Genomic DNA, 25577 nt, shown 5'->3' on the forward strand with positions numbered 1-25577 from the left:
TCCTCACTTCTAAAACATCCCTGACTCTGCTTCACCCCATCTTCATTCCTGCACCTGCAAGCAGCAATCTCAGTTCTACCTCTCACTATAGGACCATATCCCAGACAAATTCATATTCTGAAGGAAACTGCTTTGTGCCTCCATATTCTTAATTTCTTCTACAACTCTCACGCTACAAAAGATTTCTTCATAAACTCTGAAAGACAACCAAGAAACTTCCTCAGACCCCTCTCTTTGAAACTCTCCTTCACTGTGATGTTTACAAAAAGGTCAGCTTAGTCTAAAACTATTTAGTCTATTAATAGACTGTAATTTAGTCTACGACTATAATGGACCAGGAAACCCAGAAGTGCCTCTCTCTCCTTTTATCCCACCCTTTTGCATCCATCATGGTTTGTGTTAACCATACCCTCTGGAGCAGTCTTGTCTCCACGAACACACAAAGGCAGAGAAGCCTCTGTTATGCCTTTGTTATGTGCAATTCTTTTTTTTTTTTTTAATGTGCTGAAGAAAATATTTTCATTTTAATTAATGTATTCCATTCGATGCCATTTTGATTTCACTCTATTATTAGATCTGCAGGAAGTTGAACAGATGTGTGTGAGTTTAGCCAATTTATCAACTTCAGCAAACGAAATGGTTAAGACAGAAAAAGCACTGAAGTCCTTTTGAAGTGCAGCTCTCAAAGCTCTGCTCACAGAGCATCAGCAGACACAGGAAGGTGGGAAGCAGCTTCCACCACTCAGATTGCTGTGGGCCATGCCTAAAAATTTGGATAAAGCTTTTTCACCTGGGCAACAGCCCCATGTTCACCATGGCTGGCACCAACTACAGCCCCCATTATATGACAGACTCATGTAACTATGAAGGCTTTGAAGCCACCACTCTCAGACTGGGATTTTATCTGCTCTCATCTGAAGTTGCTTTTAAATGTCTCGACAATCCAGCAATGATGGGAAGAAAGATTTGAAGGTTCCCGCTAATTTAATTACTATCCCAAAAGTAGATTTTTTTACTTCACAAAGATATTTTTCACAGACTTCTCCCACGAGCGACAAACTGAAAATCTTAATAGATTATTAGAGAGAGAAAACATGACACTGAGTTAGTCTAGAAAATGGAAAGTGGAAGGACAAAAATATTGCCAAGACACCAAAGAAATGATTTATAGTTCTTTCCACAGTGCTCTTGTTCCATGGGTAAAGCTGTTAGGGAAGACACCAATGAAGTAAAACCCCGAGGAGCGGTTTTGGGAAGAAGTCAATGGGTGTGTCCAGAAATATTTCAGCAAATGCTATCATGACTGACTTCTGCTCATCAGTTTGATGTGTCATCAAAGCCACTGACTGCAGAGCAACCTTTTAATTAACTTCTTCTTTCTTTAGCATATCTCCATGTGTATTTACAGCTAATGGCTGTTAAATGAAGTTCAGCACTATCTCAATTTCCAAATTGCATCAGTATCCAAAGCCTCTATTACTCACAAACTACTTACTTAGCTCTAAATAAATGTCTGGCCACTGGTTATTAATATTAGAATCTTCATAAATCTCTCTCATTTATAAGATGATGCCAGGTCTTCTAAATTTTTCGAAGTGAACAGACAACAAAAATGAAGAATCTGTTCCAAGGCATGAGTTATATAAATTAATATTTTCTTGTACTTAAAAAAAAGCACCATTTTTTATGAGCATCTTTTTATTTTTATTCCAGAAAAGTAAATCTTATTTAGAAGCTCTGCAATGCAATGTGCATAAATACTAAATCCTTTTCATATTATAGAGGCTTGAAAGATCAAAGCACATAACACACTCTCCTGAACCTGCAATGGGTAAATTTAGTACATAAATTTTTATGATTTTTTTTTAAAGGAGGGAAAACACATTCAAAAATTCAATAAAATGATGAACACATGAATTATGTCTCATACTAATTATGAACCAATTAGTCTAAGACAGTATTTCCCAAATTTTCTGGCATTACAGACAGCAATAGAAGATGACCATTGCCAGTGACTGTTTCACTGCCCCAGGCAGCAATGACAGTCACACTGTTTCTCCCAAATGTTTACTGGGTCTGGTATTGCATTTGGTTCCAGTGCTGGAAGTTCCACTCCTGATAAATCAGGCCCTACTTCACCAACATAATTACAGACAGTGCTACAGAAAGCTGATTCAAGAGGAATAAAGCATACCATCATTTGTATTGCTCTTTTTAAAATTCATTCTAATTTCATTAAATTCTTATTAGTGACTGTTGGAGAGAATAAAGAATGAGGAAGGGAACTGATTTCAGTGGTGAGAAATGGCTTCCTCCAAGCAGCAACCCAAACCCCCAGAGCCTACGAGCTCCCAGCAGGCCCAGAGCATCTCAACGTGCAGCAATGTTTTAATTTCCTTAAACCACAGGACACAAGTCACAGCTCCAGCGGGGTCTGGAGCGAGATATTCTGTACTGATAATAGTGCAAAGCTTTGTTTCCCGTGGTTTCCAAATGCCTGCTATGCCACAGGGATTTCACACCATCCACAAGATGCTGCCCCTCTGCTTGAACGGGGTAACACCTTCACAGGCTCCAGTCTAGCTCTCTCTCCTTTCTCAATACCAAAAGTATCCCAAACACCACTGGTCTCCAAAATCACTCCCTTCTTCCTCCTACTTTTGTAATTTTTTTCCAATTTCCTCATACTAATCTAACAATGATGCATTTATTTGAATCTTGCTATTGTAGTTCTTATAATTATAATTATTAGTGTTCCTGTTGAGCTACCAACAGGCAGAGGGTGAGGAAAAGCAAGGAACTCAACAGCATTCTCAGAACTTCAGAGTCCTGCTTAATCAGTCTTTTCAAATTCCTTTATCTACATCCTGCCATTTGAATAATTAACTGCCTAGGGAATCCTACTAAACTGCAGTAAAAAGTAAAAGGATCAAACAGAAAAAAAAAAAAAAAAGCAAAAAAGAGTAAAAAGAAAAAATGCAAAAAGAAAGATGTAGCTGCTGAAGGCTACTGACACTCAGACAGGTAAATCTGTGTTTTGGTGTCTAGAAACAGACCACAGTGTTACATGCTCTTGAGCTGAGTAATATCACAGCCACACTCAATTGTTACTCACAGGAGAAAGAAAACTTCAAGAACAGGATATGCAACAAGTTACAATTAATAACAAAATTTAAGTTATTCCCTTTTCCCCCAAGCACCACACCAAGCGCTAACACAGCTCCCTTGGGCCTTGCCATTGGCCCACAGAGTCAGTAACTAAAGCAAATTCGTGGGTTTTTTTCCATTTGATTGCCTTGTTTTACAGGAGCATCACTGTATTGTGCTCTGGTCAGTAACAATTTCAATCAGTCAATGCTGGTAAATCACTAAATACCTACTTTACACAATGTGTAAAACTATGTCACATTACATCAAGAGGTTTGAGGTGCTTCTGCTGTTTATTGTGTTCTTCACATCCACCAACTGTTAAACTGAATGTTTAATTGATTGTTAAACTAAATCTGCCACTCTGTTTCTTAACAAAAGCACCTGATCCTCTAAGCTTCTGCAGCCTTTCCACTTTCCTGCACTGATTCCAATTTAATTCCTTTATGCATCCATTCAACAGGAATGTAAGTGAGGAACAATTATTGGTTTTGATCATGCCCAGAACAGCAAATATCATTTGAAAATAATCTGAAAGGCAGCAATATGTGTTAATTTAGAACTACAGGTCAGAATGTACTTAAAATGTTCATTGCTTAAAAGACAGAACTCTCTATTTACTAATGTTTGCTGCAGGAGCTGTGAACTGTACACTTTTCAATCTTTACAGGTGAGATTTCCATGCTGCTTCAGCAGCAGATGATTCTGCTACACTGGAAACAGGCAGACAAATGACAGATATTTCACTCCTGGTGGCCTCACCTGCTTTTCCATCCTGGTTGAAGCGGGAGTATTTGTTGTGCTCGAGCAGGGGCAGGCACTGCTCAATGGGGGTCCACACGTAGGTCTCTGGACACAGCAGGTCAGAGGGCTTGTACTGACCCTGCCAAGGGGAAAAGACGAAAAAAAAAAAAAAAAAAAGAAAAAGAAAAGCAGTCATATCACTTGCACAAAAACTCTGGCTACAACTTGATTTTCCAAAGAGCAAGGAATAGTTCTAAATCTAATCTACACCGAATGAGTGCTCAGTGAAATCACAGGCTTTAGTCATTTCAGCACCATCTCAGGAGCACAAACTCAACCTTGGCACGTGATGAAAATGTAAAATTAACAAAACACACTTCCACGATATCCAAGATGAACTAGGAAACTTTTGGCTTTGCTTACTGGAACTCTGCATTTAAATTATCCTCAGGAGTTCTGCTGAGCTGGGGCCAACACTAAAAAACTCAGCACCTCCAAAAGCAGCTCATCTCGAGTGTTGGTAATTCTAGCAAATAATGGAGACCAAAAAGAAAAAAAATATCTAATAGAAAAACCCCACCGAACAGTAAGCAGGAGACTATTTTTATTACATTAGTGATGGAGCATTTTGTTCATTGCTACTTAAATAGTAACACTTTAATTCACGGAGCTTTTCCTGGATTAGCTTACAGGTAATGATTAGTGAAATTCTACTATTTTTTTGTTGATTTATTAAGAAGATATTCTTTGCAGACATTTCCAGAAACTAAACAGCCTTAATTATTTTCCCTCCAGCTACACAGAAAATCACCACCTCAGCAATAATAACCTCCCCTAATCAGATCTTCATTTGATTTAAAATAAGATTATTCAGCGGCCTATAACTTAAGTCAAAATTCTATCTTTTGAGCCATTACTCATGCAATCCATACACTCTTAACATTCAGAGCCATATGGTGGCAATAGCAAATTAATTTTCAACTGGCAAATTCACTCCACATCTCAGTTTGAAAAACAACCATACAGTAAAGAGAATGAATAAGTTTAAGGATACATATTAAAAATTAAAAGACTGGGCACTATCAGAAGTCACCATGCCATTGATGCCATTAAGAGTTCTTCACATCAATTACATTAAGTGGATAATTAAGATTATCATCTTGAGATGAAGTCGATTTACTGCCCAGTATCTGCTGTGAAAAAAGGTAAAGAAGCCTTGCATGAGGCTGAGCAAGGTTTGGGAAGGGATAGCACAAAATTACTGAGACTGCAGCCTGGAGGCGAAGACATTCCTTTAGGGCCACCCCTAGGCAGTAACAGCCAGTTTTGGAGAATCACCAGAAATTCCCAACTCTTTTTATACTCTTACTTTTCAACTCTTTATGGTATTTAAATAAAAAATTAACTTTTAAAAAATATTTCCCACCAACAGTGAATTGTTGAGTAGGATATACAAGAATTATCTCAGATAAAAAGTCATCAATGTCTGTGCAAAAATGATAAAAATAACCAAGCTTCATGCTGAGCCTTGTCAAATACCTGAGGTGGATTTCTGAAAAGGTCTGTATAACTGATTATCTCATTTGAAAAACATCCAGGACTGACTTGTAACTACTACTGTTGGTTTTGTTGGTATTTTTTAAATTAAAGGCAAATTTTTATATTAAATTAAAACAATATTCTTTCAATTCCATGCAGAAACTTAAACCTCAAGGCCCAAGAAAATCCTCTAAAGCCAGAGAATGGAAGTGACATTTTTAAATAAACCACTTTGAAATGTTATGCTCTCTAAACAGAAATAGTTGAAAGCTATGTGAAGGTAGTGCTTAAAGAACTTTTAATCATCATCACTCAGATGAAACAGTTTAAGGACTTGGGGAAAAAATATGCCTTTTCAGTCATATTTGAAAAAAATTAGAACATAATTACTTGTTGATTTAAAGACATTTTCACAACTAGCCAAGAAGGCAGAAATAGCCAAAGAACTGTCTTTCAGAGCTGTTGCTTAAACACAGAAAATACAAGTGGCAAATTAATCTTTCCTAGTAGCATGAGTTTAACTCATGGCTCTAAGAAAAGACAGCCCAGGCACTCAGTTTCCCTAGAAGATCCTGCTCCTACATCTTGAAATTTACCACATTTGTGAATCTCACACATGAAAATCACTGTGCAGCCCTATTCTAATTTCCCACTTACTTCTGTAACATTACAGTCTATCATAAAATGAGATGTATAAAATTACTGCACTGCAGCATTACTAGTTTGGTTAGAATAAAAAAAACCTCTTCTTTAGCATTGAGCAGCACAGTAATAGGAAAAAATGATTATCCAACCCATTACTGTAGATTCAATATTTATTTTGGGCATCAAAATACCATAATTTGGAAAGGAAAGGGAAAATAGTTCTGAGGTGACTTTCTTTAGATGGTTTCTTACCCCAAAATTTAGGAACTTGTTAATAAATAGCTTGTTAATAAACAGGAGCCTTCCCTGAAGGCACAGGAGGCTGTGGGGATGACACATCACTGACCCAGGACATTCAGTGGAATCAGAGGCCAAAATGAAAGAAGCCCTTGATTTCCTTTGATATCCTCCCTTCCCAGAGGTGTTTCCAAACACACCAGGAGGAAGATGTAAAGATGTTTGATTTCCACTGCTGGTCAAAGCCACATCCCATGAGTCATTCCACAGGGGAAGGGGGAACACAGGATGTACCCAGGTGAGTCCCCAGTGAACTGCACTGTGTCTATATTGAGAGGATTAAAAAGGGAACTCACCGCAGGACTTGATTAAATCAAATGAAATTATTTCTAAGGGCTTTTGCCTCCCCCTTTCCTTTCCATAAGCATTTACTCTCAATTTACTTACTTCCTTCAGAATACTCAAACCCTCATATTTACTTTTATTTAAACCCAATATATTTATTTGAAAATAAACCACTACAAACCCACCTCCTACCTTTTTCCTCTTTCCCTTTATTCCTGGACTGCAAAAACAGCTAAACCTGAGAACCCACACAGAGTCTGCTTCAAGTACATGAGCTTCAAGAAAAATGTTCAAATTTCATTACCCATTCTAAAATGATTACATCATCTAAATAAATTGCCTCTGAGCATACTATTTATATTCCTTCTTATTCTTAATATTGATTTGCAGTATACACCCAACATAAATCCAAAACAGAAAGGGGATCTCCTAAAAGGAAGTGCTGCAGAGGGATTTATCACAGTAGAACTTAATCAGACTTGCAGATCTGATTCTGAAAATAATTTCTCTTTGGCTTCAGATTATATCAGCATTCATTTCGGAAGTGATTCTGTCTACAGTAAGAGTTCACAACTGAAAACATTTTGCTTTCTTTTATCTCATCATATACAAGCTCTTGCACAGTAGAACTGTTTAAGTTGTCCAAACCACCTTGGGAATATTTAACTACAAGACTTTCAACAAAAAGTATCATTTTCCAGACCATCCCCAATGACTTGTCTCAGGTTTCAGCTTCTTAAACCCAATACCACCTGCTGATGAAATGAACTCTGTCAATATAAAACAACTGCACATATTTCTCTCTCTGCATCTACATTTTGCCACAAAAATATCCAAGAGACAAAATTTGCTTTTTTGAAATGTTTTTGGAAATAGAAAAAACCCTGGTCTAGTGGAAGGTGTCCCTGCCCATGGCAGGGGATGGGACTGGATGATCTCCAAGGTCTTTTCCAATCCAAACCATTCTGTGATATCTCCATCAGACCAATGGGAATTAAACTCTTAACAAATTCTTTAAAGATATTCCATACCTTTAACCATCCTGGTTAACCTGTCCTTTTCCCAATTTTGTTTTTTCTTCTTTGAAACAGGGGAAAGAGCCACAGGGGGAAACCATTTCAATTGCATTGGTCAAGGAGTATAACAACCCAATGCATAACAAAGGTACAAATTAGATTAAAGATATAAATTAGATTAAAGAGACAAAAATATTAGATAAACATACAAAAAGATAAATATCTGACTAATCTATCAAATGGCTTGGCTAAAAAGCAATACTGAAAATTAGTATGGCTAAGAAATTACTGAGCACATGGTTCCTTCTACCAAGTCAACTCACTGCAACATAAATGTGACTGGTTTTTAATAAAAAATACCTGCAAGATGTCTTAGTGTCACTAATGTTTGTGGCATTTTTTCTCCTGTAAAATATCAAAGACAGAGCCTTCAAGGTGCTTTCCCTTATACAATTAGACGTGCTGCATTTTAATTGGAAGCTTCTGGAAATTAATTTTACAGAGAGACTGCCAAGCCTAAATTAATACTTCACACAATGGTTTTTGTTTTACAGTTTTCCAATTACAATCAGACAGAACTTCTCTGAACTTTTGTTCCACAGGAAGGGCAAAGGCTTTAATGAGACTTTAGTCTGGAGATTACTTGTTAAATATTTTGCAAAATCTGAGGGATTTGGTAAGCACATGAGATGAAAAACACCAGCAGAGTTTGTTTTTGTAGTCTAAGTAAAACTTAAAATGTAAAACTACCAAGAAAGACAATAGTCTCAAAAATGAAGGTCAAGCACCAGTAGCACTGAAAAAACATAATAGGAAGGTTAAACTCACATTTAATTCTTTTATCAGGTACAGTTTACATCTGTATTCTATTTTTTTTACAATAAAGCCATTGATCTTTTATTAAAAGTGAATTAAGACTGCCTTCATCTCCATTTCCAGCTAGCTGCCTAAAAAGAAGTGCTCTGGCTCTGGCTACACAAACAAAGCAACCCCAAATTCTCAACAGTGACCCATTAGAGCTGGGCAGTGCTGCCCATGCAGGAGCATTCAGCCTTTACCCTCAAAGACAACAATTCCTGCTGGAATCCCCTAGCACAGTGCTGCAGCAGACCCCTGCTCCCTGATTTCATTCCATAAACAGAAATAAGAGTGGAAGGATCCCCAGGAGAGCCCTTGGCTGGTAACTTGACCTGCTGTGTTCTCCCAGGTGGGCTGTGCCAGCCCAGACAAAGAGCTGCACATCTCAACCCCTCTGTGCCTGCAGCCTCTCACATGGCATCCAGCTGTGCAAGGCCTAAAAGGCTGCAGAAAAACAACAAAATCCTCCCCCCTTGCCCCAAAACTACCTCCACAAATTCACCCCCACCTCGTAGTCACTGTTTTAAACATCTTTTTAAATAAACAAAACCTCTGTAAGCAATAGGCACAGAATGAAGCAAGCAGCTCTGTTTATCCAGGAGAGATGGGTGAAGATTTCACCTCTATCTTCAAAAAGTATTGAGCTTACAAGAAAATATATATCAAAGAGGAGTTACAGCATTGGGTAACTCAATTAATAAGTTGGATTTCACCAGGCTGTCTGAAACTCCAGTGCCAGCGTCAAACAAACCAATTTTGTCCAAGCTGCAAACTTTGAAATAATTATGGATCCACATTTTTAGGATCCCAGAGCTGCATTCTCGAGAGCTTAGCCACCTTTCTGTTTCATTACAGAATAATGTGTTGTAATCCTTAAAAGATGTTCCAAATAACAGCCAGAATTTATTTTGCAGCCCAATGAACTCGAGTACATGAAGTGCCAGTCCTTGCTCTTCAGAAAGATGTGTTCATTCTCATTTAGTTACATCATCACAAAATCTGTGTAATGGGAATTTTACAGGCAGCCAGGGAGCTGTAAGGTGCTTCCCAAGGCAACTAAAACATGGAAACTAAAGCAAAAACCACCTTCTCCCATATTCTTTGGTTTCCCATAAGTGAAATGTAAATGCAATTTGATGTTGTGTTTCCAACAGAAATAGGGAATCATAGAATGGTTTGGGCTGGAAAGGACTTTAAGGTCATCTCGTTTCAACATTTATCTAGATTATTACTTCTAACTGTCTTTCTAAACATTCCTCAATTATGTTTAACGTGATTGTCCAAAGCAAATTTGTATATAATATGCCAACTTGCATCTCATTTTTTGGTTTATTTCCCAAGTCCATGTAATGTATTAAGAGAAATAACTGATGATAAACCCAATGTGAAAATATTTTTGACATTTGTTTCTGCATGTCAAACAAAATAATTTCCTCCAATTATTGACTATATATTAATACTTGATGTACTTCACTAAATAAAAAAATAGTATTTTAGAAGGTTTTCATAGTGTCTCTCAGGTAAATAAAATATTTCAGGTAAGCATAAAACAGATTAAGATAAATAGAAGTCAAAAAGGAAGGCAGCCAAGTTTCACATTCAGTATCCTACAATTATCATGTAATTATTTGGCCATTAACTGCCTACATGCTCCTAATCCATCACAAAAGTGGAATTAAATTAAGTTTATCTTCAATTTCACTGAGATCTAAGGTAAATCTCAGCTCTTTATTTCAGAGCCTAAGGTGCTCTGAAAAGAAGTACTTGTAAGGAAATACTCCCCCTTCCCCTCAAAATACCTTCAGAAACTTTCACTGTTTGCTTTCCCACCATGTGCTATTCCTCACAATCCCTGAATTGTTTGGATTTTGCTATCTTCATAGCTTAGTGTACACTCCAAATAGCTGTTTTCCCCTTGTCCTCTTTCCTAGAAATTATCTGAAATACTGAGCACTTTCAAGCTTGTTTTTGATACTGGGAAACGGCCAACAGGTGTCTGAGAAGGCTCATGGGCTGCCAGAGAAAAAATTGCTTTCCTTTGAGGCAAAAAGGGAACGTTTGGGACAAGTTTTGATTTTTTTCCCCTTTTCCCTTAAGTCTCAAAGTCTGTGCAGCTTTCCTTCCTCCTTGTTTTCTGCCAATATTATCTTTCCCTCCACTCACTAAGTAGGACATGCCAAGGGAGGCTCTGGGTGTTTATGTTGAGCTCCGAGCTCCGACCTGCGGCACATTAATATTCAAGCACACCGTCCACAGGATCCACAAGAAGCCAACAAAGTGCTGCTTGAGATAAAGCACATCCATGCCCACACTCCAACAGTTCTCCTCTCTAACACCACGGTATTAATCAATGAGATAATTCTGGTTTCAAGTTTAAAAGTGAGCAGTAATTAGCATGGTTGAGAGGGCTCCTGCATCATCCCTTCCTTATCAGCTTGGGATGCAACTGCCCAGAGCTGGAGATAAGACACAGCTCTGGGCATCCTCTCACAGCCACTTTCAAGCTTTGCTCTCTTCCTCCAAGACTTCTTGCTAGAGTTTGTCCTTTCTCACTTACAAAAAGCAGTAAAGTGAGAGTTTTCCTTTTGTTCTAAGCAAAAAAAGCCACTCTCTTAAAACTACAGTATCAAAGCTGCTATGTCTGGAATAAATCCACTGATAAGGCTCGCACAAAAGAGGAGAAAGAAAATCTAAATGTTCAGGAATTACATCATAAAAATTGGATGACTAGATAGACACACATATATTTAAATGAATACTTAGGAAAATTTAATTTAAAGATTAGCAAGGGGCAGTTGTCAATCTTTTATATTGCTGTTCTTTGCACTTAGGGATTTACTCAGACCAGTGGGTGTGCAGTGTACAGTAACATTTCTTAACTCAGACACAGGACATTAAATATCTGTGCCTAGTCCCACTCCATTCCTCTTACTCTCAGTAAGAAAGATGGAGAGGTATACACACAGAAATTCTACATTTGTGATTCTTAAGATTTCAGTAGCAGTCACAGTTCAGGCTGAACTGGCCCTGGAGATGGTGTTTCACACTGCAGAGCCAACAGCACAAACATTACAGAATGGTCCCTTCAAGACCAATAAAGTGCATTATTTATCCTGACACTGCTATTGTACCCTACTTCCAGACCTTTGATGACAGCAACAGAAAATTTATGGATTTTGGGCTGCCCTAGGGTGAGTGTTTGTCCAAAGCTGAAATAATAATATCCAAATCACAGACAAGTTTAAAGACAACTTTTGAAAATGAGAAACAAAGAGAAATACTACAAGTATGGAGCTCACATAAAAGTTAGGGCCACTTTAAAAGCATATTTTATAAATAATTTCACATCACCAATCTATGATGTGTCTATTTTGCCTTCTTCACATTTCCATGAGTTCCTTTCTCTTTTTTTTTGCTTGTTTATATCTCCTAATCTGTGCTGTACACAATAGCATTTTAATAAAACAGACTATTGAAACAAAGTTTAGCTTTCAATGTTGCTACCAAAAAATTGTGTTTGATGTACACGCACAAAAAAAAAAATAGGCTGATATGAGATGGTACTTACAGGAAAACTCTACTGGGTAGAATTCCAGAGACTGCCACCAGAATATTAAGAACATTAGAATATTAAGAACATTATTAAGAATATGAAAACATTCCATAGCTTCAAATATTGCCATTTTATCTCTCTCATGCACTAACATTTAGCATTAGTGACACTAAACTGGCAGAACAGTAACATCCACATAAGACCAAGATTCCAGGAAATGTTTTTCATTCAAGGTGTATTTGTGCACATTTGGAGACTGAGATTCCCTAAGAACTCAAAGGGTTGTGTGCTCAAAACATTTTACAGGAAAAATTATTTTGTGACTGTAAATAAAATATATAAAACCAGCTAACATTTACTGGAAATTGCCATACAAAATTCAGTTGGGAACAGGCTAATTAAAGACACTACCACACAGATTGTCCTGGAGATGGAAACCAGAATCTGTCTTATCAGTAGAGAGGCTGCTCAAGAATGCTAAAAAAAAGCAGCACAATTTGAGAAACTTAAGTGGAAAATAATAATAAAGAAGAGTTAAGCTTGTATATTTGAAGGCTATAAGCTTTCTTGAATTTTAGCCAACTTTTTCAACAACTTGATATTTTTAAAGTATATTACAGAAAAAATGTAATATAAATTGCCTTTTTATCACAAAAAAATAAATAAATATCAAAGAGTTTGGGGGAATAAAAATCATATTACTGAAATGGACCTTGTTGATTTTGAATTGCAGCAGAAATTCTTAAGGAGACCCTAGCATTAAACTTGGAAAGGGAGATTAAAAAGAACTATGACAAAAAGATAAAAACCAAGTGGGGGCCTCAAGAAGAATGCTTCATTAGAGACACACCAGCTCTGTTGATTCAGGTCTATCTCAGAAGGAGTTTATTTTGGCAGCTGGGAGAAGCAAAAGAAGAGGAAAAAAAACCCAACTCAAAAATAACAAGAAAAAGAAATGAGTGTTTCAATCATGTGGATCCCATATCTTTCTCCTGAAGGGCTGCCATAAACTGACAGTATTTTTTGAGCTCATTAAATTAAATGTATGAAATTAAGTGTTAAGGTTTGTTTTCTTATATTTAATGTAAGGTGAAATAATCACAGGAAAAATATGCACAACCTAATGGATCATACCCACGCTTTACCCTTAGAGGCACAAAATTGTCACACTGATATTAAATAGCTTTAAACATTCATTAAAACCTCACTAGTTGGAGTCACATCTAAGAGAACAGCTTTCATCTGTAGCTTATGGACATATGCCACAGGAAAACTAAATTAATTCCCTGTCAAAGGGGCTTCTGCTATGTAGTTATCAAAGTAAAAACACCACACACAATGTTTACTTAATAGAAAAAAATAGATAAACAAAATTAAATTTAGAGAATTTAAATGAAAGTGAGTACATTTCAATTTTTTTTCTGTACAACTGCGCAGTGGGGAAGCAGAAAATTAAATTCAACAGAATTAAAGCATCAGCATGATAGAAATGGGTGTGAGGGCAGGGTGGACAATCTTTTATTTTCATTTTAGAAAAACATTGGCTGTGGTTACAATGTGCCAAACAGTGAACCAATGTAAAATAGTTTCTTAATCTTCTGTGATAATGACAAGAAATTATTTTGTGACATAAGACTCACTCCAACCTGACTTTTCTCACCCTTTTAAGCAACAATTCTAAAGGAAGACACAAGAGGAAATCAGGTATATTTCTATATTTTTACTTTCCAGGTATCTATGAAGTCTCCATTTACTCATTTTATCCATGCACAACACATGCATTGCTCTTGCAACTTCATCCAACTGCACATTCCCAGCTCCTGGAAAAAATTATCCAGAACTGTGCACCAATAGGGCACATGGAAACATGCTTTTCTTCCTGCCCAGCTCCTCTGGATTTTCTGACATTATTTTTGACATTTTTTACTCTTCTTTGCCTGCATGTCCATCTCCAGAGATGTGTTCTGTGCTTACTTCCAAGCTCTTTTTCCATCAGTGTCCACGCTTTCCCCACCTCTCCCAGTGTCTCCCCAATGACTCCTCAGAGAGTTTTGCCTGGAGCCCCAAACCTTCCCTTCTCCCACCTCCAAAACTCAACTTTTTATCCCACTCAGAGCCCCTTTTCCAGCTCAGCTCTCCCTGTGTGACTGGCCAGACCGTCACACACCACTAGGAACACCATTCCCATCCTGGACTTCCCCAAAGTCCTGCTTCAGCCTCCAACAGGGTCTTATAACCCAGCCAAAACCACACAGAACTTGCCAAAAATCCATCCAGACTCTAAGGGCAAGAAAATAAGACCTTTCCAAGGAAGTCTGGGTGAGGGTAGCCTTATACTGAATAAATAATTTCATACTTCTCATGCCCAGCTACCGACTCAGCCTGTGGAATATTTCAAGACATAATAAATAACACACTAATTGACAGCTCTGCAAATTGTGAAACACTGATATTCACAAGTTGAAATATACTCCTAATTAAGAATTCAGTTTCATGATGTTGGCTTTAGATTAAGATATGCTATGCGGGGTTTTCAAACTTTACACAATTAGATCATGTTGAAAAACAAGGTCACTTAAAAATCTGTCAGTCCAGCTTTTCTCATTTCTTGCTGCTTTCATACATCTAAGAACAAGAAATAATATTCTGAAGTCAGTAAGTCGGAACAGTACAAGATTTTTAACTTCAAGGCTTTCTACCAATACATGGTACACTAGACAAGTTTTTTTTAAGCTCAGCAATGAAAAATTGAGTAAAAGCCAAGTAATTTATCTTTAGTCATTCAACACTGAAATTCACACAACTCAGCACTGAAGAAACAATCTCAAAAACAGTGGCACATCCAGGCAAATAGATATTAACAGTAATTTTAGGAGAGAAGAAAAAGAGTAAAGTTGTAGGACAAAGGGAGACAACAGCATAGGAAAGTTCATTAGTAAAACCTTCATTTTTGCAGGATCATGACTAAAAGATACTGCGAAATTCATGGTAATGCATCCTCAATGCACACACAAGCATGTTATTCAGACTAAAAATCTGAAGGAGGAAGAAAGGCAATGATAAATCTCAGTCTTTCAGTGTCTACAATTTGTATTACAAGGACAGAGTAATGAACCTCTGCCAAAACATCTAAACCCGCTTGTCTCCCTTACATCTGCAGATTAAAAACTGAATAAATAAATACAAAGGCTCGCTTTACCAGTGTTCCAAGCATGTGTTAGAACTTAAACCTTAACAGCAACCAAAGCAACAGCTATCTGCACAAAGGATCAACGAGAATCTGTACAAAAATTCTGGACCATCAAAACACGTGTGCTTTAACAGAAGTTTCTTCTATTGTCCCTAAAAATGTTTATTTGCACAGTAAGTTTTCATTCATGAAACAAGCATTCTAATTTTAGGTCCGTTTTGTTTGTCAAGTGTTTGTTAAACAAGCCTGCTTTGTTTGCTGGGAGAGGGGAATTTGTAAACAAAGCCTCTGTGTTCTTCCAGGAGTCCCTTCTCAGCAGGAGAGCATCCGAGCACCTTGGGACCACCCTGGGACCACCTTGGGACGTGGAGCTCCAACCACAGGGCTGGGCTGAAGCCATCCCTGCACCAGGCTCAGAGCAGACAAAAGCCTGAGGTGTCAATAATGTGACACTTTTGCCACCCCAGAAGAGATGGCACATGGTGCCCCAGACTGCAAAAGTGGGAAGAGAAGTGGGACCACATCTACCTCCAGCCCAAACATTGTAAGAGGCAACAGCCCCAGTGCTGCAAGAAGTGGAATCTGAACAGTCACCACAGCTCCAACCAGCTTCCCATCATCCCGGAACCACAGAGCCATGGAATGGTTTGGGTTGGAAGGGACCTCAAAGCTCAGCTCATTCCACCCCCTGCCACGGGCAGGGACACCTCCCACTGTCCCAGGTTGCTCCAAACTTCATCCAACCTGGCCTGGAACTCCCAGAGATGGGGCAGCCACAGCTTCTCTGGGCAATCTCACAGCACAGGATTTCTTCCCAATATCCCATGTATTCCTGCCCTCTGTCAGTAGGAAGCCATTCCACATGTCCTGCCACTCCATTCCCGGTCCAAAGTCCCTCTCCAGCTCTTCTGGAGCCACTTTAGGTACTGCAGGGAGCTCTGAGGTCTCCCCAGAGCCCAGGACATATTTGGTTCTCTTGTCTTTCTCTTCCCTCTCTTCTCCTCCTTAACATTCCAAACTGAAAACCTGGCTGTAGCTACATAAGTTGTCAGAAAAAATAACTGAACTGAGAGAGCCCCAAGGCTTCAATGGACTCCCTCTGAGACCATGCTAGATATAAGAAATTGATGAAAGAATCCAAGAATAGGGACACTAAACAAATAAGGCACTGAAAACATGGCTAGATGGAGATGCACTGAAGTTTTTGTTAAGTTGTTTTGCAGGAAATAATAACTGCCTGAGGCCACAGTACAGTAAAAATAATTGTATCCTTTCAACATGTTCTTTTTGACATTGACTTGTTTTCAAACTCCTCCTTATGTTATTAAACTCTGTCTCTGCAATTATAAACAAAATATGAAACTCCCAATCCTAGAATTCTTGTCAAGTAAATTCATTTTTATCATACAAAGCTGAACAAAACGAAATTACAGTGGGAGGTTTTGTAGGAGCCATTCCTTGTGCAGCTTTGCATCCATCAAGCTTGTGGCCCTGTAAAACTGCCCAACACTTTTCTGAGCTGGGCAGAACACGTTCCCCTTTATGCTTCCATCTGAGTTACTGCCATTTAAGGTACACAAATGTCTACTTGCATGTTTAGGAAAACAGACTGTTTAACATTATGTATCCCCAAAGTCTTTGAGCTGAAACATCAACACTTCAGTTTTCTCTTAATGCCAGATGTTTGGAAAGTTTGCTTTATAAACACCTTCACATTAAAAAACAAGTTTGGAGGCAAATGGGCTGGAATTAGTAACTGTACTATAGGCTGTGTAAGTCCTGATCGTTCCAAAACCTGGCAATTCAAGGATGTATTAAACATCCACCCAAATATATGATTAGGGGAGTATTAAATTAGAACTGCACTTACAGAAGTCAAGCACTTTGACTTTTCAGACTTAAAAAGAACTAAACATTGCCCAGGCAATCACCCTGCATTACTTTAAAATCAATAAAGCTGCACCCTGTGCTTACATGCTTGCATATCTTGCAGCTTCGGGCACTTCCCTGCACTTTCAACACACTTCTAAAATAGACAGCAAAGTGTTGCAAACACTTGTATGCTTAGCATACATTATGTCAATATTTATTGTCACAATATAAGTTTAAATGACTAAAGCTTTAATCAGTTTGAGTCAATTTTAATTGAGATCTGTGCATGTAAAGTACAGCAACCAAAAATGTTCCTAAAGATTTCTGCCTCTAAAAATCTGCTGTAACATCTCTCCACCTTCTTCCCTTTCCCCTGAATGGAAGACAGTTAAAAGCAATTAAGAAGCCACACAATGCCAACTGGTAAAGACTAAAATGGAAAGAACATAAGAAAAAATACCATTAAATAAATCATGGATACGCTGCCCATACTATCACTAAGCACCCCTTGAGAACATTAGCACTAATAGCTTAAATAAATAAATAAAATCAATAGATCACTGGAACAAAAAGCTCATCTTGTCTTCTGTCCATTCACAGAACAACAGTGCATTTGTGTTGGGACAAAGATAGATTTTGGCTCCTATGTACTTTTGCTCCACAGACCCATTCTTCTTCAATTAATTAACAATGGAGTCATTTTCACACACTTTTTTTGTCATCTCATCTCAGTGTTATTTGTGAAAACACTTATTCTGAGCAAGAAAAGGGGAGGAAGCAAACAGCAAACTATGCTATTAAAAAGGATGCTCTACTCCCTTTCTAGTAAGGATCCCCAAATTATCTAATTATCAAACACATCTAACATAGCAAATAACTACTCTGAACAGTTTCAGTCATTCCTTTTCAAACAGTTCAGTTCTTCAGCTGAGAACAACTAACCAAAATAAAGTTTTTGACAGTGGTAAATTCTCACAGGACAAGCAGAATCCTCGGGGCAGTGTCTGAAAACACCAAGGGGGGCTTTGGGGTTGTTGATTTTTGGTTTTATTTTTTAATTTGCACTCAAAAAGACGACTCATCAAGCTCCCAGGTCTCCACAATAATGCAACCTTTGAAAGCCTTTGGGAACGGATTTAATTAGATTAACAAAAAACTTTAAAGAAGCTGTAACAAAAATATTTCACTTCTTCACTGACCCTCCTGCTTGGGGCCCTGCCCTGTGCAGCCTCTCAGAGCCCTCAAGGATCTTTGGGGAAAACTCAGCACCACCCAAGAGCCTTGCTAAGCTCCACAAACTGTCTCTAATACCAATTAAAGAGAATACAAATCTGTTTTTAAATCTAAATAATGGTGGTGGCTACCACAGGACAACATGAAATAATCTGCTCCCCTACCAGGGATATGCTGGTGGTGTGAAAACACAATTAATTACCATCAACTGCAACCCAGTACTATCATAGCCTTCCTCTAGATTTTAATTTTTCATTTTTTACTTTGAGCTGTCACTTCAGGTATTTACTGTATACTATAAATAATAATTTACTACAATAAGGAAGATAAAATTCTTCCAGCAGATCTCCATAAGCACTGGAAGGAAAAACCATAAAACCCTTTATGCCCTGTCAACTCATTTCATGCAATATTCTCTCCTGAAAGGAACAAAATTGCAAATTTTAACATAGACTTAGCTGAAGGGGAATGGACAGCAGAGAAAATCAACAGCATACACACATTTTCTTTCTTAGCCACATAGTCACGAACCCTGACACTAAAAATAACTCAGCCCACATCCCAATTTAGCCCATTCTGAAAACTTTGGAGTTGCACAATTCCCTTTTCTTCTCCTCCTTCCCTCCAGAGGTTACTATCTTCTTCAGCACAATAAAGACAGTAACTCATGTTATACAAACAAATGCTACAAGCTGACCTGAGAAATTGAGGGCCTAATTTTAGCCACCATTCTTTAGACAAAAATACATTAGTTGATGAAAGCCTTCTAGGCTGCATAAAAAAAAATACAAAAAGCTTAAAAATGAGACTTGGAGAAAAGTAGGAATTTAAGGGTGGTTTTGGTCGATGGTTGACTGGGGTTTTTAGAGAAGCCCATGAGGAGACATGTTGGTAGCCATCAGGTTTAAAAAGAAGGGTGTTGCAAAAAACACTATAAAATTAAACACAACAACAAAGAAATAATAATCTTACTCTTTTGGAAGACAAGCTTAGGTGAGACATTAAGAAAAAGCATTTCAGTGGGATGACCACTAAAGAACAAGAATATATAAGAATGTGTATTCTTATTTACTCACACCAAGGCAGAGATGTGCATGAGCATGTCAAAGGAGGCCCTTGGCTTACATCCTACAGGTTTTAAAAGTTAACAGAATTATAACTGAACCTGTATTGCAGTAAAGGGCTGGACTACACAATCCATGATTCCACATTTCCCTCCTGGCTCCAAATCACTCACCTCTATAGGAATCTGGGACTCTCATTCCCATCCAAGTACTGATGCTGAACTTCTTGTAAACTAAACCTCAGCATCAGGGTTGAGGACAAATAATAGAATCTCATTAATATATTCTGCTCATTAATTATACTTTTACTTGGAGACTCGGTACAGTCGGCAGCTAAACAAACTCAGACAAAGAAAATAATCATTCATAATAATGAATTGTCATCTAGATTACATGTAACACTTCACAGGACTGTACTGCAATACCTCTGTAAAATTAATGAGGTCTTAGTTAAACCAGACCTCATTAAAGTATCTCCCGTTAAACCTTTCCTGGAAAACTGGAGAGAAAACATCTCTTGTGTAGATTAACTGGCTTGTCAGCCACCTCCTACCATAAAGGCCACAAGTGAAATACGGCAGAGCCAGGAAAAGCAGGAGCTCCAGGCTTTCAGACCAAATAAATTCCACTTGACAATATTGCCTAATTAGAGTTAATATAATCAGCAAAACAGCAAAAATATCAGCAGCTGGATTTGGAGTTAAATGAGAGATCCAACACTCCAAGTGTTGCCATCTTCAATAAATGTGGTGCACAGATAAAATGAACCGTTTTCAGTGACTCAGACTTTGGTGACAGATTTGACTTTTCTGTAGGGCACAAGAACTTTAATATTTTGTCCAACATCTGAACTGACCTGTCTGTGAACAGCTTCACATAAGGACTATGTAAGGAAAAATAAAGAAAATTATCTTCATAAATATGTTTTCACCTTTTCCATCACAGCACTGCACAGTGTCCATCTCTGAATATTCAAATTAACTCACTTTTGGGAATTCTCACAAAGAGACAGTTACAAAGATGAAATTCAGAAGTACAGGGTGTTAAGTAGTGTTTGAGGACCATCCAAAATGATTAAATCAACAAAACTGAAGTAAAGTTGACAAAGCAGCAATGCATCAATTCATTTGCTTGATAGAAACTTTAAAAATACTCTTAATTCCATGCATTCTTACACTTATTAGCAAGGACTAATGGGTTTGTAGAACGATAACTGGAAAATTCTAAAATGGGAATTTTGACTTCATTTCTCACATGAAGGAAAAAATTAAAGACATAGGAATTGTGAAATGTATTATTCTCTCTTAAAAAAAAAAAAAAAAAAAAAAAAAAAAAAAAAAAAAACCAAAAAAAAAAAAACAAACCACCAGGAAACCAAAAGAACAAGAAAGCCACCCAAACAAAATCCACAGCTCTTTTGTCTCTGTATTTCACAATTTACAGTTCTCACTTTAACTGCCAGTGGTTGCTATGGAGTCCCCAAATGAGCCTTCAACTAAGATTTAGTGTAAGTCAGAAATGAGCAGGGAATTTATGACTATGCTGAGTCATGAATTAGCCATGATAAATTTCCACCAGCTACCATCATTCAGAAGATGGTTTGCCTCAGGTTTATTAACATGATCTTGAATAAATCTTTTTAGCAGCTCCTTTTGACAGACAGGCAGGTTACCTCTAGTAAGTCTGAAAACATCCACTAGCACAGAAGTGACCAACAATTTAACAAACTGTCCCTCTTACTCTTGGATTTTTAAGGTAGGATTTTAGCTCATTTAAATCTTACACAAATTAGCAAAACCACATTTATTAAAAAAAAAAAAAAATGAATGTGAAGTGTTGTCCCAAAGTGACAAGTGAAGTTGTCCCAAATTACCAAGATTCCTGTAACAAGTAAAAGGTGTAGAACACATCCCTGCTGATGTGCTAATGTAGGTAGTTAATGCCACATTAATCACATTTTTATGTTTATTCTTCACTTGAACTGGGAATCCTGAATATTCAGAATATGGTTGGGTTTTTTAAGGACCACATGAAAATAACTTGATCCAAACCCAGTTTATTTTCTCAAGGTGCAATAATGAGAAGGAGACTTGTTGAGTTCAGAGGTCATCTGAGACCAACAGAACAAACATCATCTGCCCTGATAAAAGCCTAGAAATAATGCAATCAAACATAAATATACATATTATTTTCACTTCATTTGCTACGAACTTCAGTCATCTTAAACTCTATAAACAAATAAAACGAAACATGGATTTCTAACATTAGGAATATAAACATTTCTAACATTGGAAAAATAAATCCCCAGGGATGTGTTCACTTCTCTCCCAAGGGAATTCTAATTAATAAAAAAAGAAAGTCCCCATTGAAAATATTTTACCAGGAGAAATAAAGTTAAACAAAAAGACATGGCAGGGGTCTGTGTCTGTTTGCAGAAGAAAAATGTGATTGCAGAAAAATGCTGTGTAAAATTCAGTACAGTCTCAACACCTGTACTGAGGAAAAACAGTAATAATTTACCAGTTATAGACAGTAAAAAAAACAACAGCTTAGGAAAAAAACCCAAAGAAGCAACTGAGTAATTGCATTCACTATCTTCACCTGCTATGAAAACATGGAAACTGATATTCTGCTTTAAATAATTACATTTTCAGTGGAAATCCCTTGTCAGCATTCAGTTATGGCTGCTGCTATCCAGAAAGGAGAATCTCTTTATTCCTGTTTGCTGATGCTCATAATAATGTGGTTTTCATAAACTCTCTACAAGTGTCTTAAAGAAAAAAACAAAACAAAACAAAAACCTAGAAAGTGGCCTCAAACACTTTCCTAGAAGCTGTTAAAAGTAAAGCAGAAAAGCTTTTAAATATTTATTACTAGCATGACATCAAGAACTAAAGAACTAATAATTTTTCACCCATGGTGTTTTTATTCTGTCCCACATTCTCACAGCTGTTTATTCCAACATGTTAAATTCCATTTATTTGGTGCAGGCTTTCAGATAAGGAAAGGTGAAAGGAAAACACTTTTATAGAAGGAAGAAACAAAAGGGTTTTAAAACAAGCTCTATGGGACTCTGCAATCCTGAATAGAGCACCTGCCTTCTCATGCCCAAAAACCAGACATCCCTCCTAGTCAAAACACATTTGATATAATACAGGTAGAGAGATAAGGATTTTTGCACCAGATAAACCTTGAAGGAACATTAGAGCAGCTTGATTTTCAGAAGCATTTAACACATGTACATCAAGGCAATCATGCAAAATCCTTTTGGAAGTCTTGGTCACTCTAAAAGACTTCTCAAAATGCCTTTGGGTTTTAACGCCCAAAACGCCAATAGAATTCAGAGTTGAATAGAATAGTTCATAGAATTCAGAAATCAATGTTCAGTTTTAGCTGCTGATGCTCATGTAGAGGAGGATTCCAGGGAAGTCCAGGGAGGAAACAGAAGGAAAGAATGCAGGAGGAGCATAAAAAAGATATTAATAAGACACACTCAAAAGCAGGGATTACCTCCCCCCTTGTACAACTTATCATTCTCAGGACTTTACTACTATATCGTTTTGTCTTTATTATTTGCTGTTTTTAACAGTCCTGCCAGAATAAAAGCAAAACCACTGTGTTGTTGGAAATTTTATTGCTTTCTTAGAGTAAATAATGATTTTACAATGCAGATACTTCACTTCTTTATTATCAAATGGTGCTGCAAGCAACACTTGGCACTCTGTAACAAGTACTGACTTTTCAGGATATTTAGTTGACTCTTTATTACCTGTTTATACAAAAAGCTGGTTTGTACTAATTGCAATGCAGATTTATTCCTATAAACTTACAAAATTAATCCTGGAAAAGCCACTAGTTTCAGGGAAACTCCAGTCCTCCAAACTACTCCCATTTTAAGGTAAATAGCAATAATACTAATGAGAAAAGGAGGCTGAATAAAAAGATGACACATGAAGGTATAAAAGGTATAAAAACACCAGCTCTTCTTGTGTGGAACTGGTGACACATTTAGCAAATGTGCAAATCACAAAGGATCACGTTAAGGCAGGTCACATTAAATCTCCTTCCCTCACAAATTTCACTTTACACAGCAAATCCAAGCTTACTGAAAACATTAACTAAACTCCATAGTGAGACATGGTGAAAGAGTCTGGGCAGGGGAAGATAAGCCAGACTCCTGTGGATCTCGTGGATGTGGACATGCAGGCTACCACTGGATGCATTTCACTACTGCATGAGGAGTGATGCTGAAATTCCTGAAAGCAGCCAAAGAAATTAGCTCTCAAGTGCCATAAAATTCCAGGGGCACCGCTTGCAACCACAGTCAGTCCGAGGTATTTAGTTTAAGAATGATTAATCACAGTTGAATCAGCCTTTTGTTTCTTTTCTGACATTTCAGAGCCCTTTCTAGTATTCCATCTATCTGAAGTCTGGCCATGACTTGATACCAAAGGAGACTGTTTGAAATAATTCCATTTACTTTGGCCTGCATACAAGTCTGGATAAAGGTTTCAGTCAAAACACCTCTTCCCATCATAGAATGGTCTTAAAATGGCACACAGAGATAGCACAGCACAAAGACATTAAATCTGCTGCACACTTCAAAGTGCTCTCAGAGTTATTTACCAGCATCAGTGGGGTGGCCTCCAGGGGAGGCACATCCTTGACCAAAACAAGGACTGACCCACGCTTCAACTGCAGTTGCATGCAAATACCAACATTGAAAAAGCCTCACAAAAACCAGAATTAAGGAAATTCGCGTAGAAAACGTCACCAACAAATCCTTCCCAGCACAAGAATTTAGAGGAAAAAGGGATTTAAGGTCAATAGAGGTCAAATGGCCAATGCAAGGCAGCAAATAAGCTTATTATTTATACCAGAAACACAACCTTAAAATCTATTTAATGTCACCCACCACGAGACTCAAAATCAGTGTCAAAGAACTGCAATGGAAAGAACAGAAAGGATCTTAAAGAGTTCAGAGGTGATCAGAAAATATGAATTTAGTAACACAGAGCCATGGAGTGAATTTTTTTACTTGAAGGATGCAGGATAAAACAGACAGAATAACAATCCAGGAAGAAAATCCAAGGTCCTCTCAAGCATTTCTCTAGAAGCAGCACTAGAGCTGCTTCTTTTTATTTCTGTAATTCCATAAATATGCTTGTAAATTACTGCATTTAACTGAAAACATTAACAAGTACACAGACAGGACTTAAACACAGGAGAAGTAACCCTGAGACCAACCTCATTTTCAAGTAAAATAGTCTCTTATGCTTAAAACTTTATCACGCACTCCAAAATGCATTAGGAAAAAGAATTTTGCATTGCATGACTGCTGGAAAATTTTCCAGGAGACTGTTTTCCAATGTGAGAACTACCACATCTAACAGAGCCTGAGAAGATTTCCCACAAAGTCGTGAATTTCTTCAGAGAACAATTCAAATCTTGTATTATCCTAATCTACCCAGAAAAAATGGAACAAAGCCATTGCTTAGGGTTTTTCACTGGATTTTTCCATATTAACATAATAGGACTACAGGAATCCTTTTGTCTCAATTTCATGTAGATTTTATTTTACCAGTTTGTAAACATTAACCCATACATGGGAACAAATCTGAGAGAGGCTGGGAACTAGAAGATAACCTCCTATTGCAATGGAGTCCTTTCCCCCATCTTAAAAGTCATTTCACTGGGACTCCACTGTTCCAAAAATCACATTGCAATCAATGTTGGCTGCTGGAGAACAAAAGGAATGGGAACAGTGAGTCAAAAGGGAGCTTTATTTTAAAAACCTCGGTAATTACGTCTGATCCACAGGTTAGTTGATACTCTAAGCATTCATCTTCCTGCCTGAGAATCCAGAATTCTACAATCCTGTTACTGTGCCAGAGGAATCCCAGCTCTGGGATCTGCTTCCAGGACTTTCAGGCTTCCAATATTCCTCTGGATTACTCCCATTCATACACCAAATTGTACCAGTTTTGGAAAGAGAATCCTTCAGATGAAATGGTCACACTGACCCCCAATAACTACTCTCCAACTCCTGTGCCTTCACTGTAAATAAGTGCCTGCGTTCTCATAAGACACTTTTAATATACAGAAGTGCTCCTGTGCTCAGCCTCCATTTCTGA

The 25577-nt window shown here is 37.6% G+C and overlaps 1 protein-coding gene across 3 annotated transcripts in view; it reads right to left on the bottom strand.

Moving 5' to 3' along the window:
• The window catches only part of ATE1 (arginyltransferase 1), a 66444-nt gene that overhangs the window by 14643 nt on the left and 26224 nt on the right, over positions 1-25577 (bottom strand). For all 3 annotated transcript variants that reach the window (XM_083866476.1, XM_083866475.1, XM_083866474.1), the window contains exon 11: positions 3910-4030. In XM_083866476.1, coding sequence (XP_083722602.1) covers positions 3910-4030 — 121 coding nt within the window. The remainder of the gene's footprint in view (positions 1-3909; positions 4031-25577) is intronic.

Source organism: Zosterops lateralis (genome assembly GCF_965231275.1).
Source record: "Zosterops lateralis genome assembly, chromosome: 8".
NCBI classification, from domain to species: Eukaryota; Metazoa; Chordata; class Aves; order Passeriformes; family Zosteropidae; genus Zosterops; species Zosterops lateralis.